Below are 18,142 nucleotides of genomic sequence, written 5' to 3'. Positions count from 1 at the left end.
CAATACTTCTCATACCTCTGTTTCTGTTTACTCACACACACATACTTATGAGTATATTTTGAAAAGCATTTGAAGAAATAGTACCCTCTGTTCTGGGAACAGCTGCACAGCCCATCCCTGCAAGGGGAGGCCTGCCTGGACCCAGCCTTGAAGAAAACCGCAGTGGCAACTGGGTGATTTCCTTTCCTGCCATTGTCCGACTCAGTGGGACTTCTGCTGACACCCTCCCTTCTCTGGCACACACCCCAGCTCCCAAGGAACAACCTGGTTTTTATCTTAAGGCTAGTCATTTACTTCATCATGATCAAGGATCTTTCCAGCAGCTTGAAGGGAAGGGAGAATCCTTTTTCTTTTTTTTTTTTAACGCACTTTACTATTTTCATGGGTTATAGAGGAAAACAGAGGCTGACCTCTTTTGTTTATATTGAGATATAATTGATATAACATTATATTAATTTCAGGTATACAGTGTAATGATTGGATATTGTATTGCAAAGTGATCACCATAGTAAGCACAGTTAACATCCGTCACCATACATAGTTAACCAAAAAAATATTTTTCTTGCAGTGAGAACATTTCAGATCTACTCTCCAGCTACTTTCAAATATGCAATAGTTTTATTAACAATAGTCACCATACTGTACATTACATCCCCATGACTTAGTAATTTTATAATTGGAAATTTGTACCTTTTGACTCCTTCATCCATGAGGGGAGGGGAGAATTCATGACCTTAAGTGGCAAGCCCTGAGTTTGGCTGGCGTTGGGGTCGGGCGAGGAATGGGAAAAGACAGAAGAGGGGGTCCTGTCCCTGGGAGTCCCCAGTCTGAAGAACAGGAAGAGATTGTACTCTGTATCCTTATGCTGGTTTTCCCTCCCTAGCCCCCTTTTCCCTCCTCAGGGAGTCCAGTTGAGAACTTCCTATTACCTGACCCTGAGCAGGAGGTGGATTGGGAGGGGAAGGGAAGGGAAGGGAAGGGAAGGGCATTGGGGTGGGGAAAGGCACAGAGCCGATCTCACTGGGCACCTACAGCACAGCCTCAAGGGGGCAGTAGCGGGGCTGGCACAGCCCTCCTCTAGAAAAGAAGGGACAGATTGGGCCACAGTCTGGACCAATGCAGATGTAAGCCTCTGCTCCCCAAACATGGGGGCGCCACTTGCTTGGGGTCTCATACTTGCACAAATATTTCAATTGAAATTTTACCATCAAAACTACCATTATAGCTTCATTCCGTCGGGTCTTCAATGCAGCAAAGAAGTGCGTACTGTGGGGGTGTAAGGTATTGTGTCTGGGAGTCAAGAGGGCATTTTAGTTGTCCAGAGCCTACCCCGGTGGGGATAAGTCTGTTAAATGCTTCTTCACCCTGGGGTGGTGGAGGTGGTCCTGGGGAAAACAGGTGGTGTTCCAAGAGGACCCCTCTTCAGGTGTAGGTGGGGAAACAGGATAGTATTTATATGACAGGTGTTTATTAGGGAAGGCTTCCAGGACGTGCACTGGAGCTTGGAGGGCCTCAGATTGAAGGGGAAATTGCGGTCTCAGTCCCACATCTCTGGATGAGCTGGCCAGAAGCGAAGCGGTGAAGACAAAGCCTACTCACCTGCCACATCCATCCCAGTTCCACTCTCCCAGCTCACCCACCTCCCGTAGCATGCCCTGCTCCCACCCTGCTATGAATTCTTCCTGCAGAGAGTAGATGAATACAATTTATGAGGGTCCCCTCACCAAAGAACCTGCGTTTTAATGGAAAACTCTGTAAGGCGCAGAGGAATGACTCCCAAGCCATACCTGGTGTTCTAAAGCAGAGTCTTCCCTTGGGCACTTCATCCTCAAAGCACCCCGCATATAGGCAACTGCCAGGGCCATCTGCCTTTTTAAAATTTTTTAAAGATTTTATTTATTTATTTGACAGATAGAGCCAGAGAGCACAGTGAGCGGGAGGGGCGAACGGCAGAGGGAAAGGGTGAAGCAGGCTTCCTGCTGGGCAGGGAGCCTGATGTAGGGCTCGATCCCAGGACCCTGGGATCGTGACCTGAGCCGAAGGCAGATGCTTAACCAACGGAGCCACCCAGGCACCCCGCCATCTACCTCCTTAAGCCTCAATTTTCCCAGCTATAAAAATGAGCAGCAAAATTAGGTCATTTCCCAGGTCCCTTCCGATTCTGACGTATAAGGTTTTAGCATCTTGCGCTTCAACAGCCTCCCATGCTGAGAGCACGGGGCTGGCCAGCCCTTGTCAGGAGGCAGCTAGTCTGTGGTTTGGCACCACTGCCCAGCGAGCATTTATTAAATCAGTGGGATGTGGTCCCTGCTGGCCTGGAAAAGAGAACATTAAGCTCCAAAAACTTCCTGCAGCAGGCCTCCCTCAGAGAGCACTGCTCAGAGGGGTGAGGAACAAAACCATTCAGGTCTTTGGCAGTGGTCCAAGATCCTGTTTGCTAGTATTTTTGCCCTGTCTGCACGGAGAACCAGTGACTGAAAACATCTGGAAGCCTGCTAAAGACTTGGGTGACTTCTCTCTCCTTCCTTCAGGGGTGGCTGTTCTCGACCTTGGTAATCCAAGTTGACCTTTGCCAATACCCCTTCGCATCCAACCTTCTGCACTTAACTGGGCAACAACGCTCTAATAAAATCCACATGAATCCATCTGCTAACAGCTCCTGGAAGGACTGGAGGATCTAACACCTGCCCTGCATTCCTTGAGCCCTAGTAGCAAGGGAAAACACGGCTGAGACCCAACTCTTGCACCTCTGGGTCTTACAGTTGAATTGGAGAGAAAGGGAGTGGGTAGGAAGAGAGAAACGTCGATGATGAGAGCTTGCTCAGGGTAGAGAAGGCAGCTGTAGGCGAGGAGCGCACAGGTGGAGTGATGGGGCTGCTGGGTAGCCTAGCAAAGTCCCCCAGGCTTGGGTATACCTCTTGCCAGTGCCCTCAGTCATGGTGACCAGACCCATGGTGACTCTGGGAGGCAGGACTGGGCTGAGACACGGGGGTCCATGTGTCATGGACCTGGTGATCCAGAGTTGTCTGTCCCTCATCTCCCTCTTGTGACCTGGGATATGTCGCAAATTCCTTGGGTCTCTATTTTAGGATCTACTGAGCACCTACAGCATATGTGCCCGGGGCTGGGGAGAGGATGCATCAGTGAGTAGAACACACCCAATTCCTGCGCTCTGGCCCCACTCGCTTGTCTATCCTGACTACAGGTCACAAAGTCTCAGGTACACTGGTGGGCTGGGGTCAGAGTGCTTGGAGTTCCAGAGGCAGGAGAGCCACGCCGGCAGTGTCTGCTCTCTCCTCTCCGACTCCTCCCTTTGCTTCTCTGGGGCATAGTGCGTGGACGCAAGATTCCCTCTGGCTAAGGTCAGAGCTCCATTTCACTTTAGCTTTCTCCCAACCAGGGGTAAGAATCCCAGAAAGAAAGACAACAGGTTAGATGGACAGATAAGCTGCCGAAGTTTATTTATGAAATACAAGGACGCACTTACTGTGCCTGGACTTTTTTCTTCTTTTAAGCTCTGCGTCTGCCTTCCTTTTCACCCAGCTGAGACTTTTGTTTGCTCCCCTCTGAGAGTTCTCAGCTGATTTTACCAACTGATCTGCTCTTTGCTACGATGGGCCGAAGACCCACACAACCTTCCCCAGAGCTGACAGTGTTATCTCAGAAGGCCCTTAGGGACCCTCTGAGGTAAATGACTCTGCTCTGGTCAGCTCAGGATGCTGGAGCAGAGAAACTGGTGTCCCTCTTGGAGCACTGCCTTCATCTCCTTGAACTGAGCCAACTGGCAGGCCTCGTCCAGCCCCAGCCAGCGGTAGGCTTGGTGCTCTTGGGAGAGGCGGATCTCCACATTGTAGTCCTTCACCTCGGCCAGCCAGTAGATGACTGTTTTAGGCGTCCCCCTGGCCACATAATTGAGCTCCCTTCTGAAGCCCTCAATGATGGTCAGCTGGCCTGCTGTTATGCCTGCTTCCTCCTGAGTCTCCCGCAAGGCCGTTTCCAAGTCATTTTCTCCTGGGTCCACATGGCCTGGTTAGGAAAAAAGAGGAAAGGAGCAAGAGAGAATCTTCAGCAAAGGTGGAATTTTCAGGTCTGATGATTTAAAGATGGTGTCTTTGGTGACTTTTCTAGATGTTACTAGGCTAAAGGGGGCCTAGTGATTGGCAGTATCCTAACATGCCTAGGAATGGGGTGCAGAGCGGTAGTGTCTGGGCAATTCCTCCTCCCCACCCCATATTCTCTGGAGAGAGTTAAGCAGCAGACCACGTGTTTGGCAAGTCTGGTCTAGAAGACGGCTCTTCAGTGGTGAGAGAGATGGCCTCCCTCAGACCTCTTCTTTCTTATCCTTTGGAGCTCTCCTCATCCCATGTTCTCAGGGAGACCTTTCCCTTGGAGACCTTAAGTCGATTTTCTGAAGAAGGGGCAGTCCCTTCTTGGCAGACGGAAGCTGGCTGAAGAGGGAGCACTTTGCCTACAAGGTACAGTGAGGACTTAACACTGTCTTAGTTGGTCCCTGAAGTCCCAGGGCCAACAGACAGGCTCCAAGCCCTGCGCTGCGGCACCAGCAGCTGTTTCCAAGTAGCTATCAAGGCTTTTCCAAATTGTTTTCATCTTTCTAACTGAGCAAGGCCAGATTCCAGTTTCATAGGGAAATTCCTGATGGGAACTTAGACTAAGGACAAGCTGAGAGCCAGTTCTAAGAAAATTTGTTGGCAAGGCCCAAACCCAAGCAGACAGCTGCCAAGAAACTGTTGTAGGAGAGCTTGAAGTTCTGCAGACTGGGAGCAGCCCTCAGTTTTGCCTCTAGGCCCTCCCTGCAAATTCTCAGCCTGCCTGGAGGGGCCAAGAAGGACAGGGAGGGGTCTGGCAGCCTCTGTCAACACATGGCTCCAGCGAGTTGCTGGGGGCCTCCTGGTTCAGGAGCTCCCGGGGAGCAGCAATTGTTAGCTGTTCCCTTGGTTCAGAGACAGGACTACATCCTAGCTCTCTTCCTTCCCAGGGGTTCTCCCAGCAGTGCCCTGAGTCAGAGTGGTTGCTGCAAAGCTCCCACAGAAAGCGACCAGGAGTCAGGACTTAAAAACCCAACCTAGCTCATGGCTTCTGGGGAATTTTCTCTGTACAGCACCTCACATAGCCGTGTACACAAAGCCAGGTAGGTACTGCATGGGGGGAGGGTGCGGGGTGAGAGGGGCACAGGTGGCGAGAGAGGTAACGCTGATCCTGATGCCCGATCTTCCCTCAGAAGTGTGGGGAGCTCTGAACGTGCCCTTCCCAACAGCATCTACGCTCCATTCTACCCATCAATGTTAACAGGATAACCTCTCCCCAGGCCCAAGCAGGACAAAATCTGGAGAGGTCCTTTGAAATCTTTCAGTGAGAGGCACTATGCAATATGACTTTGGCGATCAGGAGACAAGTGTGAATATTCCTATTCATAGTATTTGTGTCACTTCTGTCCCTTTCTCTCACCTTATTTTTCCTTAGTGAAACGCAAATGTGCAAAGTTTATTTCCTGTTCCCCTTCCCTTATTTTCCTTCAACCCTGGGTCCTTGTTCACCCCTCTCCCACGGCACTCCCCTTTAAAGTCCCTGCTCCCTTCTGTCTGGGGGCTGCTCACTCAGGGCCCGTGACCTGTAACCCAGTAATGACTTGACCCCAAGGTCCCCAGTTCCCAGCCCAGCGCCTTTTCTCCTATCCAGTCATTTACCACAGAGGCTGGCACTCCAGTGAATCACTCACACACACACACACACACACACACACACACACACACACACACGCTGCTTCTGCCCTGGGATTCAATCACAGAGTTCTACTTCCAGCTCTAGCCTGGCATGGAGACCATGTATGTCAGAAAGAATCAAGGGCTCCTGCCCACCCCACCCCCTCCTGCTGCATAGTCACTGGGATGTAAGCTTTATGGGGGGCCTGGTAGGGTAGCTTTCCAAGCAGTGCTTGGCACTTTCTTGAGAGCCAGCCCTTCTGCCTTGCACCTTTGGGAGGAGTCCAGTGATGGATGCCGTATGATGCCTGTAGCAGCAGAAATTCAATTGCAGGTTTGTCCACTGTGGGAATGAGGCGTCTTCGGAAGATGATCAAGCCACACGCTCTCAGGGCCATGGTCTATCTGAGGACTTAACGAAGAAGATGGGAGACATTGGCAAGTTATCACAGGAGGATCCACCCTGGGGGCAGCAGCTGGTGCTGGGGAGCAGCACAGATCAGCTAACAGTGACCTCATCAACTACAGAAAAAGGCAGCATAGCAAGGACTGGTGGGGGAAAACCAGGAATCAGAGACTGATTTGTGAGTGACGGTAGGACCCTGGCCCCTACCCTGTCCTTGCGGCTCTACCCCAACTCCTCCAGGTCTCCCTACTAAGACACAGAGCTGGTGTGCGTGTGTTAAGAGACTGGAGGTCCTCGGAAGCAAACCCACTGAACCTAGAGAGATGCTGGGAATGGGAGAGATGAGGAACACCATCAACAAACCCATGGTCCCATTCCCTCAGCCTCCAGCCTGAGTCTGTGGGGCAGAGATTCCAATGATGTGGTTTCTGATGGCCTGAGGGGTCACTTAGGAAAGGTAGCTCGGTGTACTAAAAACATTTTTGTTATTGGTATTTCTAGTCTTTTATTTATGTTGTAGAATGTTATACATTCACATGGTCCAAAATTCAAAGTACAAAAAGGTACACACAGTAGAAAGTCTCTTTCCTACCCAAGGAGAAGCACACTAGCATAGTGGTCAAGAGTGTGACTCTGCAGCCTGGGTTCAAGTTCTGACTTTGCCACTTATTCACTGTGTGATTAGCTCCTAAGCCTCAGTTTCCTCTGCTATAAGGATAATAACAGTTCTACCTTAAAGGGTTGCTGTGAGGATCACATGACTTAACTTTCTGTAAAGTGCTTTCAAACAGTGCCTGACATGTAATAGCACTCGATAGGTTTCAATATGCATAGGACAGTGTCCGGAAGGACACACATCATTAAGAGTGTTTTCTGGAGGACGAGATTATGGTGAGCCTTTCATTTTCTAGTCCCTATATTTCTGTATTGTCTGGAAGTTCACAGAAAACATGTATTAATTTTATAGTCAGCAATTCAGTAAAGACTAAAATTTTGTAGTCTTTTCCATTTCAGTTACTTTACTTTTCTTTTAAAAAATATTTTATTTATTTGATGGGGTGCCTGGGTGGCTCAGTCGTTAAGCGTCTGCCTTCGGCTCAGGGAGTGATCCCAGCATTCTGGGATTGAGCCCCACATCAGGCTCCTCCGCTGGGAGCCTGCTTCTTCCTCTCCCACTCCCCCTGCTCGTGTTCCCTCTCTCGCTGGCTGTCTCTGTCAAATAAATAAATAAATAAAATCTTTAAAAAATTTTTTTATTTATTTGAGAGAGAGATAGCAAGAGAAAGAATGAGCAGGGAGGAGAGGGAGAAGCAAGCTCCCTGTGAGCAGGGAGCCCAAAGCAGGGCTAGATGCCAAGACCCTGAGATCATGACCTGAGCTGAAGGCAGACACTTAACCAACTGAGCCACCAAGGTGCCCCTCAGTTACTTTTCTTTCCATTTCAGAAAAGAATGTCAACAACAACAAAAGACAGAAAGGGAGAAGAGTAGGAATATCTGCAGCGGTGAAAAAACAATTCATCATCTGAAGGGGGACATGTCCTCAAGGTAACAAAAAAATATGGAAGAGTTCTTATGTAAGGCCTCACTAAAGAAAATGTGTCATTGGTTCAGTCAACAAATATTTATTGAGAACTGACTATGTAATAAGTACTGTGCTAGATTTTTGCTCTCATGCGTTTATATTCTAATGGGAGAGGCAGATTTAAAAAAAAATATTTATTTATTTATTTGAGAGAGAGAGAGACAGAGCACGTGTGCACATGAGCTGGGGGCGGGGGAGGAAGAGGGGAAAGAATCTCAAGCAGATTCTGTGCTGAGCTCAGAGCCTGTCCTGGGGCTTGATCCCACAACCCTGAGATCATGACCTAAGCCGAAACCAGAGTTGGACACTTAACTAACTGCGCCATGCAGGTGCCCTGGAAGAGGCACATTTTAATCAAATAATTAAGCAAATTAAAAAATAACTGCCAATAGGGTATGTGCTACAAAGGAAAAATGTGTGATAGGTAACCTGACCTTGTCTGAGGGATCAGGGAAGGCTTCCTGGAAGAAGGGATATTTGAGAAGAGAAGTAAGAGTGAGTAAAAGTTAAGCTGGCAATGGGAAGGAGGGAGAAAGTGTGTTCCAGGTGGAGGGGACAGCATAGGCAAAGGCCCTGAGGTGGGATGGCAGAACTGAAAGAAAATCAGGTGTCTCAAATGCAGCAAAAGCCTAGGACAGTGGCCCAGGCAGAAAAAGACCCAAGTCAGTAGGGTCTCAACTGCAAGATTCCAGGGCCAAAGAAGGCGCTGGTACACAGAGAGCAGAGCTGATGCAGACAGGATGGCTGGAGCTGGAAGTGATGGTCTCCATGGCCCCCTTGCTGTGACTCAATCAAGATAAGCCTGAGGGTGCCTGGGTGGGTCACTCAGTTGAGTGTCTGCCTTTGGCTCAGGTCATGGTCCCAGGTCTTGGGATGGAGCCCCGCATTGGGCTCCCTGCTCAGCAAGGAGTCTGCTTCTCCCTCTCTCTCTGGCCCTACCCCCAGTTGCATGCTCTCTCTCTCTCTCCAATAAATAAATAAAATGTTAAAAAAAAAATATGAGCCTGCATCTGTCAAAGGCAAAGGCACAAAAATCAGACCCAAACTAAAACTCATTCCTCAGGACTGCCAACAGATGGTTTACCAAAAAACCAAATGCACCCAACACTGTGATCTTTCCAAATGTTTCTTTTTTTTTAATTAAAGATTTTATTTATTTATTTATTTGACAGAGAGATAGAGAGAGGGAGAGAGAACAAGTAGGCAGAGCAGCAGGCAGAGGGTGAGGGAGAAGCAAGCCCCCACTGAGCAGGGAGCCCAATGTAGGGCTTGGTCCCAGGACCCTGGAATCATGACCTAAGCCAAAGGCAGACGCTTAACCGACTGAGGCACCCAGGTGCCCCTTTCCAAACGCTTCTAAACCTATAACGGATTTTTAAGGAGTGGACATAATCTCAATTAAAAAAAAAAGATTTTATTTTTAAGTAATCTCTACACCCAATGTGGGGCTTGAACTTAGAAACCTGAGATCAAGAGTTACATGCTCTACTGACTGGGTGAGTCAGGTGCCCCTCAAGTGGGGTTTTTGAAATGGTCTGTATTCTTGTATACTGTTGGTAGGAGAGAAAGTTATCATACTCCCTTGGGGGGGCAATTTGGTAATAATTATCAAAACATAAAATACACATTCCCTTACATCTAGCAATTCCATTTCTAGGCACTCTGACATACAGAAATACATGTTTAAGACATACACACAGGATGTTCATCACAACCTTGTTTGCAAATATCAAAAAGAACAAAAGGCAGAAACAAATATCCATCAACATAGGAATGGTTAAATAAAGCACGGTATTTCTCTATGATGGGATATTATGAAGCCATTTTAAAAAATAAGGTAGCGGGGCGCCTGGGTGGCTCAGTCGGTTAAGCGTCTGCCTTCTGCTCAGGTCATGAGCCCAGGGTCCTGGGATAGAGCCCTACGTCCGGGATCCCTGTGCAACGGGGAGCCTGCTTCTCCCTCTGCCCCTCCCTCCTGCTCTGCTCTCTCTCTCTCTCTCAAATAAATAAATAAAATCTTTAAAAAAATAAGGTAGAGCCAAGTGTGCTGCTTTTAAAAAGATTTTCTGATATACTTTCAGACAACTGAAAAAAGTTTGGTTCGGAATAAAATGTGTAACGTGATCCTGTTTGTTTAAAAATTCACATGTAAACTGGTAGCAGGCTTTTTTTTTTTTTTTTTTTTTTTTAAGATTTTACTTATTTATTTGAGAGCGAGAGCGAGAGAGCGGATGAGTGGGGAGGGGCAGAGGGAGAGGCAGACTCCCCATTGAGCTGGGAGCTGCACATGGGGCTAGATCCCAGGATCCCAAGATCACAACCTGAGCGGAAGGCGGATGCTTAACTGACTGAGCCACCCAGACACCCCAGTAGCAGACTTTTTAAAACATATTCTATTCCCCTGGTCTCCCTATTTATGCCAAGAACTCTCCCGCTTCTGGAAACCAGAAAGAAGTACCCTGTCACCACAGAACTGATGAACAGAGATTTCAAATTATTGGTTCCACTTCAGGCAAAAACAGGTAAGTGATCCCCCGCCCTCCTATAAAGATGCTCATAAAATATTAGCAAGTTCCAGGTGAAGGGCACCTTGTTCCTGCTTTGGGTAGAGTCTCATGGAATGAACGCGGAATCCCTAGATAAGCTTAGGGATCTCAGACTAGAGGGCAGTGCCCTGCCTTGGACAGGAAGCCTCAGAGCATTGCTCTACACCACTGCCGTCACCCATACATCGTGGGGAACAGTACCTGGATGGGGGGCGAAGAAACACAGGCCTGGGGTAGCCATGTGGAGCCACTGGAAAAAGGGGAGCAGGCCAATATTTTCCCGGGGGGGGGGAGAAGCTTAGGGTGGTGACAAGGACACACCTAGCAAAAATGTATCTCAGTAGATACCAATGTGTAGGGATAACCATATCTAAGAACCAGACCAACCAATGGTTTGTCTCAATGGAACCAGAAGAGCTAGTATCAAAAGCTAGGATCAGATGTCCACTTTTTACCTATCCTATGGACCCATGGAGAGGACAGTTGTTCTAGAAAGGCAAAACTCCTTTCAACCCTTTTCAATTGCTTGGCTTGAGCCAGCTGTTCTCTAGAATTTCTCTCCTTCCCCATACACATTAGTTCCTACTCATGCTTTCAGAAGCAGCTCAGTGTCACCTCTCCTGTGAAGCCCTCTGGCTTCTAATCATTCCATCAGCTGGGCCTTTAACATGGCTCGAATAAACTCCTGTAGGGTTTGATCGGAGAAGTAGAACACTATGAGAAAATGAAAGATTTAGTGTAGGGATTAGATCTTGTGCAATTACACAAGTTGATGGAGAAATCCATGAAACTCTGTGACCTCTGCCTCTGGTGTTGAGCCTGAAGTCTCTATAGGTCAGCAAGGCCAGCAGTTAGGAAGGAAAGCTGGATGCGAAGTGGAGGAGAACAAGGAAAACTGGAATTTGTGAAGACAAACCAGACCCTATGAGGACAAGTAGAAGTCCTAAGGACAAACTGAAACCTGTGACTTCCTTTCGCCATCTCCAAGTTCATTCACGTGGGTAACGTTGAGGAGCTGGAGCCCTCTGCCATAGAGCTGAATGTTCATCTGGCCCAGCACTTAGAGTATCTGAAGGAGGAGGTTCAGCAGGAGGTGGGGAGCTGCAGGCCTGGGTGCTTTCTCTGGCACCAATAAGGTGAACCAGCAGATCAGCATCCAAAGGTACCCACTGCCACATGCTTGGCATCCTGCTCTGTCCTTCGCAGGGTGCTAGCTGCTTTTACTTGGGCTTTCCAAATCTCGCATACACTTTTCTTGAGGTCGACCCTAACTTGGAACCATACAGGAAGGGAATCCTGGGAAACACAGTTCCAGCTCAGCCAAGTGGACATAGTAGAAAGCCACCACAAGCACAATATCTAGTCTGGTAAGTCTCAGCCTGTACCTTTGGCAGGGAAGAGCCAGACTACGCACTGTCTCCTTGGGACCCAGCACAGCAGCTTTCAACAGATGTTCATTGACTCAACAGAACACTCTCCCCACATCCCACTCAAACAAATGCTCAGGGTATGTTCTGGGATTTTGGGAAATAGCCCAGTGTTTTCCTGAAGAGTGCCATTTACATAAAAGTCAATGGAGCTATTGTTTTCTGTTTTTCTGGGGACCATGGAGTGAAACTGTCCTGGGGTTTGAAAGTAGCCAGCTTATACAGAAACACAGAAACACACAGACACACACACACACACACACACCTCCAGGTGGATTCAAACCTCAGGGGGTTAAAGAACACAGCATCCAATATGCTAATGTGCTTGCAGCCACGATTGCAGAGATGAGAACTCCAAGCTGACAGCAGGCAATTCACACTTCAGAAAAGTGGCAAAGTGCCTTAGGTGGTTAAAAAAAACCTGAACAAAAAACTCCTCAATGTCATCAGAAGGTTCCAGAAGCTAAGGAAAAGTGTTTTTGCCTTTCTCTATATATACATTTCCCTTGCAGCTTAGGAGGTTCAGAACCTAGATGCCAAAAAATAATTCACAGATAAATGCATGTACTGATGTGTTGTGTTCCAACGTTTTCATCAAATTAATCAGAGTGCCATTGCAAGCATAGCTTAGCCCCCAAAAGCCCTCACAGACATACCTTTAGATACAGAAAGAGCTCCCCAAATCCTCTCAACGTGTTCCTTATAATCTAAAATCCCTTGAGCAGAAACTGTTTCATGCCACCATGTTATTAAGCATCGTACTGTGCCAGCTACTCTGTGCAAGGTTCTTTACGTGTGTATTTCTAATGCTCAAGACAAATCTTCATCATAAGCAGGATTGTCTCCAGTTTTGGATGAGGAAACTAAGATTCAAAAGGCTAAAATACTTGCCCAAGAGCATAGCTGGTCTGTAAAAGGCAAGATTGGAATCCAAGTAAGGCTAAATCCAAAGTGTATATTTCCCCCCCTTCCACAGCTCTGCTTAATGTGAAAGAGCAGAGCTTAGGGCACAAATGGTCCTGAGAGAGGACACGCAAATAATTTATTAAATTATTTCCAGGTCCGAAATTCCCAGGCTTTTATCTATATTCGCATGGAAGATTTTTAAGGTAGCTGGCTGGAATCCTTTCCGCAAGACAGGTTTTAGTTGGGGTGGGTGTGTAGATGAAGGTCCTGGTGCCCAGAGATGACCCTGAAGAGGGAAAGTGTAGCCTGAGGCCCCGAAACTTTGCCTATCTGATAAGGGTTTCTATGCCTCCTCTGCTTTTTCTCTGGGAAGCAGGAACCTAAAATGATATGTTCAAGACCATACCAGGTAGCCTGGGGGTTCCCAAGAACCAAGTGTTGGGAATATCTTTAATGCCAGCCTTGGACAAGCACACAAGCAACTAACTTAGGGTGCTGGTATCCAGGAAAGCTGCCCAGGCCACTCCATTATGAGGAGGAAGGCCAACTCTGCCTGCCTACAAGCAACTCTGACTGCGCAGTCTTCCCTCTCTTCCCCCATCATAATGGTCTTTTCTGATTCTCCAACTCCTCTCTTCCCTTTCAAAGGACTGAACAGAAATGAGGTGCCCATCTGCAAATAAAGCTCTTTCTTGTAACAACAACAACAAAAGAAAAAGAAAAAAGAAAGAAAAGGAAAAAGCTCCTAACTACTGTGAATAAATTAAGACAAAGAAAACGTTCCCTCAATTGCACCTTTGCCTGGACATCTGCCACTCTCTTTTCTCATAGAAACCAACCTGCTGAGTCATCTTGCTATCTCTGCTATTTGGCTGAGGGCAGAAACAGGAGATTTCACCTGTAATGGCATGAATATTAGCTTCTAGGATGAGGCCAAAGTCAGACAAGGTTGGAACAAAAATCATTCCTAGTAAAGAGGATCTGTTAAGTGGCCTATTAGTGCCATCTGCTGTACAATTCTAGAAAGCAAACATGGGGAATTCTAATATTAGAGTCTGAAGGGATTTACTTACTCATCTAACATCTGTTGAGTGTGTCCCACTCGACAAGCAGTGTGACAGGATTGAAGAGTGGATATGAAGCTTAATATTATAAAGCCCCAGCTTTCTAAGGGTTCACAGCCATGAAAGTGGAAGGTACTTAGACAAGTTGCCAGTCTATTTTGTGCACCATAGGGGTATGTGTAAGATGGAAAGGAAGCAAAGAAGAGGGAGTTATCATCTTTAGGTCAAAAGGGGCACCCCATAAGCATTCTGAAGGATGGCTAGGAATTCACCAGGCAGAATAAAGGTGGAGGCAAGGGGCATTCTAGGCAAAGGGAGGAATGTAGGCAAAGACCCTCAAGCACAAAATGTCATTCCACTGATAAACAGTTTAGTTTATGTTCTGTAGGCAACAAGGAGCCTTTGACTGGTTTTACGCAGGGCTGGTGATATGGTCAGACTGCCATTTTACAAAGATATTCTAGCAGCAAGGAAGGTGGAGAATGGATTAGAAAATTGGAGGCACGAAGACCAACCAATTACAAGCTTGTTGCCAACAACAGTCCAGATGACAAATGGTATAGAGTTAAAGGTATAAATGGTATAAAAGGTACAATGGTATAAAGTTAAGGCAGAGACCCCGAGAAAGGAGAGGAAGGGATGAATTTGAAAGATATCTCAAAAAGAAAACCAACAGTATTTAATTCTTCATTGTCCAAAGAAGAGGGGTGGGGGAGAGGGAGGGAGAGAGAGAGGGAGTTGTTTGGTTTGGGTGACTAGAGAAATTGGTGGAGTAGGGAGTAGAAAGTAAGCTAATGATTTGTTTGGGGGAAGATGAATTTGAAGTGCTATTGACTACCCACAAGGTAAATGAACAGATGAAATTGTGCCCAGTGATCATCTCATTCCATCTCTTCATTTCCCAAGGTGAAAATTTCCTACTGGAGAAAGATTTTGCTCCCACTCTAGGTACTTCTGCAAGCCACCTCCCTCCACTTGGGTAAATCTGCCTGTGCATCTGGTATTCAAAGCATTTCATCCTCCTTCAGACAACCAACACGGAAAAGCATGGCTAGCTTTGCAGTGAGAAAGACCCAGCTCCCTAATTTAACAGTTGTATTATTTTAAGCAAAATACTTCTCTAAGCCTCATTTTCCTCATCTGTAAAATGAGGATAACCTCTACATGATTGTTGTAGAGTTTAAAATAAAGAGCATATATGTGGCATCTGACATACCAGAAGTACTGAATATATGAGTCACTTTCACCCCTGTTTATCATAAAAGGTCATCAGGAAACTTCTGTGTTATGTTTTAATGACATGCTCTTAGCTTCTATTGATAGGTGAATCAAGAAATTGCTTTTCATATTTCCAGCAAAATGCTGGTGAACACACTGCTCACCACACCATTATATTCCTTACGCATAAAGTACCACAAGATAAATTCCTTTCAATATAAGTACTAGGAAGAAATTTCACTCTTTTGAAAAATGGCTCCCGTAATTGTTACTCTGACAAGTTTTGAGCTAAACTGGGTACTCGCAGTAAGTCTACAGGCCTTGTTAGCTAGTATATTTGTTTCTATTACGAAGGTACCTTTTTTTGAGGAGTTACTTGCCAGGCATTGTGCCAAGTGCTTTACTTTCATTATTTCATTTAATCTTCACAACAGCCCTCTGAGTCTTTACCGCGATTTTTCAGAAGAGGAAAAAGGAAAGCAGGTCTGCCTGACTCCCAACCAACGTCATTGCTCTTAACCTCGACTCTGTATTAGCGTTTTACATTTGGCTATTTGATTGCATTGTTTATTTTCTATTTCTTTTTTTCTGAGATACAATAACAAATACGGGCCCCAACCAGGCCAGAACATAGGCAAATGAAGTTCTATTTTAGGTGGTGGGACTCTCAAGTGATTTTCTTTTTTTTACTACTGCTCTAATTACCAAGATATCATCCATACAATAGATGAAGCCATTAGAACACACCAAATCTCTTCTGAAAAGCAGACAGGGTATAAAGGGTAACAACAAAGTGAAACTGAGGCCAAGGGCACTCCTGCCGCCGGTCCCTAAACCCGGAACTCTGGAATTCCGATGTCCCACCCCATCACCACCAGCACGGGGGCCAGCAAGCCTCAGAGCCATAGAACCCTCCTCTCTCCCTGAGCAGAGAGGAAAACTGAGGTCCTGCGAGCGGCCGGGGCCGGGCCTGCCCACGCCTCACTGACAGCCTGGTGCGTCCACCCTTGGGTGTAGCGACGGGAGATCATTCAGCTACAGATTGCTCAGTTCTTCCGTGGAGAACTGCACCCAGAGGTCCCTGTCTAACACTACTCACCCAAAGCCCACGGCGGCAGGGTTCAGCCCTTGAACAGAAAGGGGGAGTACAACGACCAATCCGGAAGGTTCGGTTGTGCTTAGAGCGACCAACAGGATAGGGCGGAAGGCCCCTCCACCCGCCTCAAAGATGCCGTACTTTCACCTAGAACGTCGCGAGATCTTCACTGAGGCGCTATGATTGGTTGAAAGACGCAGCCTGAGAGTTACGCCCTCTGCTTTCTCCGATCTCTGATTGGTCTTCTCGAGAAGAAGGACCCTAACGTCAACGAGTTCCTCCGGCGCCCATTGGTGGATAAGGCGGAGCTGCCGGCGCGCGGGCGCCGGCGCGGGCATTCGAACCCGCGCTTGGTGGCGTTACCATGGGGATGAGGCCTGGCCGGCGCCTCCAAAGCTGGTGAGTTGACAGCACGCCCGGCAACTTTAGGGCTTTCTCCTGTCGGCATTGTCTTCTGTCCTCAGACAGGGTTGACCGAGGGGGAACTTGGAAGCCACTGAGGTGAGAAATGGTGGGGGAGAACCGGGGAGGAGAGGGGTAGGCCTCTGCCCCGCGAGAGAAGGCACGCTGGACGCCTGCTGAGCGCGAGAGGAGGCGGCGGTTGCAAGGAAACCGGGGTTTGTCCTCACTTGGTTGTTCGAATGCTCACTTACTCTCCTACCCCTCAACGCCTTATCTCTGTCTTTTCTTCAGTGATTATCTCGAGCGCTACTTCTCCCATGAAGCCTTTCTGAGTCTCGAAATCTTTTTGCCTTTGAACTCATGTCCCTGAGTGGAACCTTTCTTAGAGCACTTCTATTCGATCTTGGGTGTACTTCCATGAGCCTCATTCTTCTCGTTCCTCCCATATAATTTAGAGGTCTTTGAGGCAGAGCGACCGCCTTTCATTCCCAGTGTCTTACACGCAGTAGAGTTTTCAGGAAATATTTGTTAAGTTGAATTTAATTCACCGCAACTAGATTGGATTTTCCTCTATGCGCTGCCCTGTTTTCCCTCCCGTTCAGAGGTTTTTTAAATTTTTTATTTTTATGGGAGTAGAGGGAGGGTACCCTGATCTCCTATCCGGAAGGACCTGAAAGTCCACGGTTGGCCTTTCCACTGCCTGTGAAAGGGAAAATTTTTTTGGAATGCATTGTGGCTTTTAGTCTTATTCTCCCAGTGCTTTTATTAAACTCCTTAACTAGTCTTTGCTTAAAACGACCGTTCTGTTGTTGCTGAATGCCAAGAGTGTCTCAGTTTCTTAGTGATCCACAGTTATTGTCACATTTTAAAAGTGCTGTGGAAACGGTTTTAAAGCATTTTCTCCTTATATTCTCCTTGTAGTCTCTCTCCTGCTTCAGGTGCATATAACAGCTGATCTGGTAGCTATCCATTCATCAGCTGTCTGTGATAGAATTGCATTGCCAAGACTTGTTTTGTCAACTCGTAAGACTATATATTGCCAATCTGGACTGTTGATGATACTCATGTGAAATTCATAGCTCAATGATGATTTTAATAAAAGGATTGAAAAAGTCAGGTATAGCAGCTGTGTTATTTTTATCCCCTTACAAGAGTTTGAACACAACCGTATAGGTAAACTGCAGATCTGTGACATGTAATGGAAACTGGATGGAGGATTCAGGGTTTGGCTTTGGCTCTGTCTCTGCTCACTGCACTGTGGCTGACTTTGCAAGTCATTTAGCCCTTTTAGACCTCACTTTTTCCAATTGGAAAATCAAGGTGTTGAATTAGATTAGAATTCCTGTGGCTCTACTATCAACTTAGTCAAGCAATTGGTTATTTTTTTAAATTCCAGTAAACATACAGTATTATTAGTTTCAGGTGTACAATATACTGATTCAACAATTTCTACATTACTCAGTGCTCATAATTATACTCTTAATCCTCTTCACCTGTTCACCCATTCCCCTCCCCCACCTCCTCTCTGGTAACCATCAGTTTATTCTCTGTAGTTAAGAGTCTGTTTTTTGGTTTGTCTCTTTTTTTCTTTGTTCATTTGTTTTCTTTCTTAAATTCCACATATGGGTGAAGTGATATAGTATTTGTCTTTCTCTGACTTATTTCACTTAGCATTTGACCCTCTAGATCCATCTATGTTGTTGCCAAATGGCAAGATTTCCTTTTTTTTTTTATGGCTCCATAATATTCCATTGTATATGTATTCCATCTTCT

The 18,142-nt window shown here is 46.7% G+C and overlaps 2 protein-coding genes across 5 annotated transcripts in view; one reads left to right on the top strand and one right to left on the bottom strand.

Moving 5' to 3' along the window:
- MYORG (myogenesis regulating glycosidase (putative)) overlaps positions 1–14,864 on the top strand; it is a 40,130-nt gene extending 25,266 nt beyond the window's left edge. For 2 of the 4 annotated variants that reach the window (XR_008959902.1, XR_008959904.1), the window contains exons 3-5: positions 7,572–7,673; positions 10,135–10,232; positions 14,560–14,864. The gene's annotated coding sequence lies outside the window, so the exon portion shown is untranslated. Of the gene's footprint in view, positions 1–7,571; positions 7,674–10,134; positions 10,233–13,237 lie in introns of all 4 variants that reach the window. The other 2 variants (XR_008959903.1, XR_008959901.1) reach the window with 2 other exon arrangements.
- NUDT2 (nudix hydrolase 2) lies at positions 416–16,096 on the bottom strand. The gene is made up of 3 exons (XM_026506356.4): positions 15,971–16,096; positions 5,992–6,132; positions 416–4,026 (listed from the first exon to the last, which is right to left on the bottom strand). Exons 2-3 carry the CDS (start codon positions 6,116–6,118, stop codon positions 3,707–3,709), a joined length of 447 nt encoding a protein of 148 aa, XP_026362141.1. The 5' UTR covers positions 6,119–6,132; positions 15,971–16,096; the 3' UTR covers positions 416–3,706.
- Between the last annotated feature and the right edge of the window lie 2,046 nt (positions 16,097–18,142).

Source organism: Ursus arctos, unplaced genomic scaffold (assembly GCF_023065955.2).
Source record: "Ursus arctos isolate Adak ecotype North America unplaced genomic scaffold, UrsArc2.0 scaffold_18, whole genome shotgun sequence".
NCBI classification, from domain to species: Eukaryota; Metazoa; Chordata; class Mammalia; order Carnivora; family Ursidae; genus Ursus; species Ursus arctos.
Note: the sequence above shows the minus strand (reverse complement) of the source record. Positions and strands in the feature narration are given on the sequence as shown.

What these genes read in the sequence shown, in the direction of transcription:
- NUDT2 (XM_026506356.4), bottom strand. Translation starts at nt 6,118, where the DNA reads ATGGCCCTGAGAGCGTGTGGCTTGATCATCTTCCGAAGACGCCTCATT. An exon ending in TCACTGGACTCCTCCCAAAG is followed by an intron (nt 4,027 to 5,991) that starts GTGCAAGGCAGA and finishes TTTCCTAACCAG; the next exon opens with GCCATGTGGACCCAGGAGAA.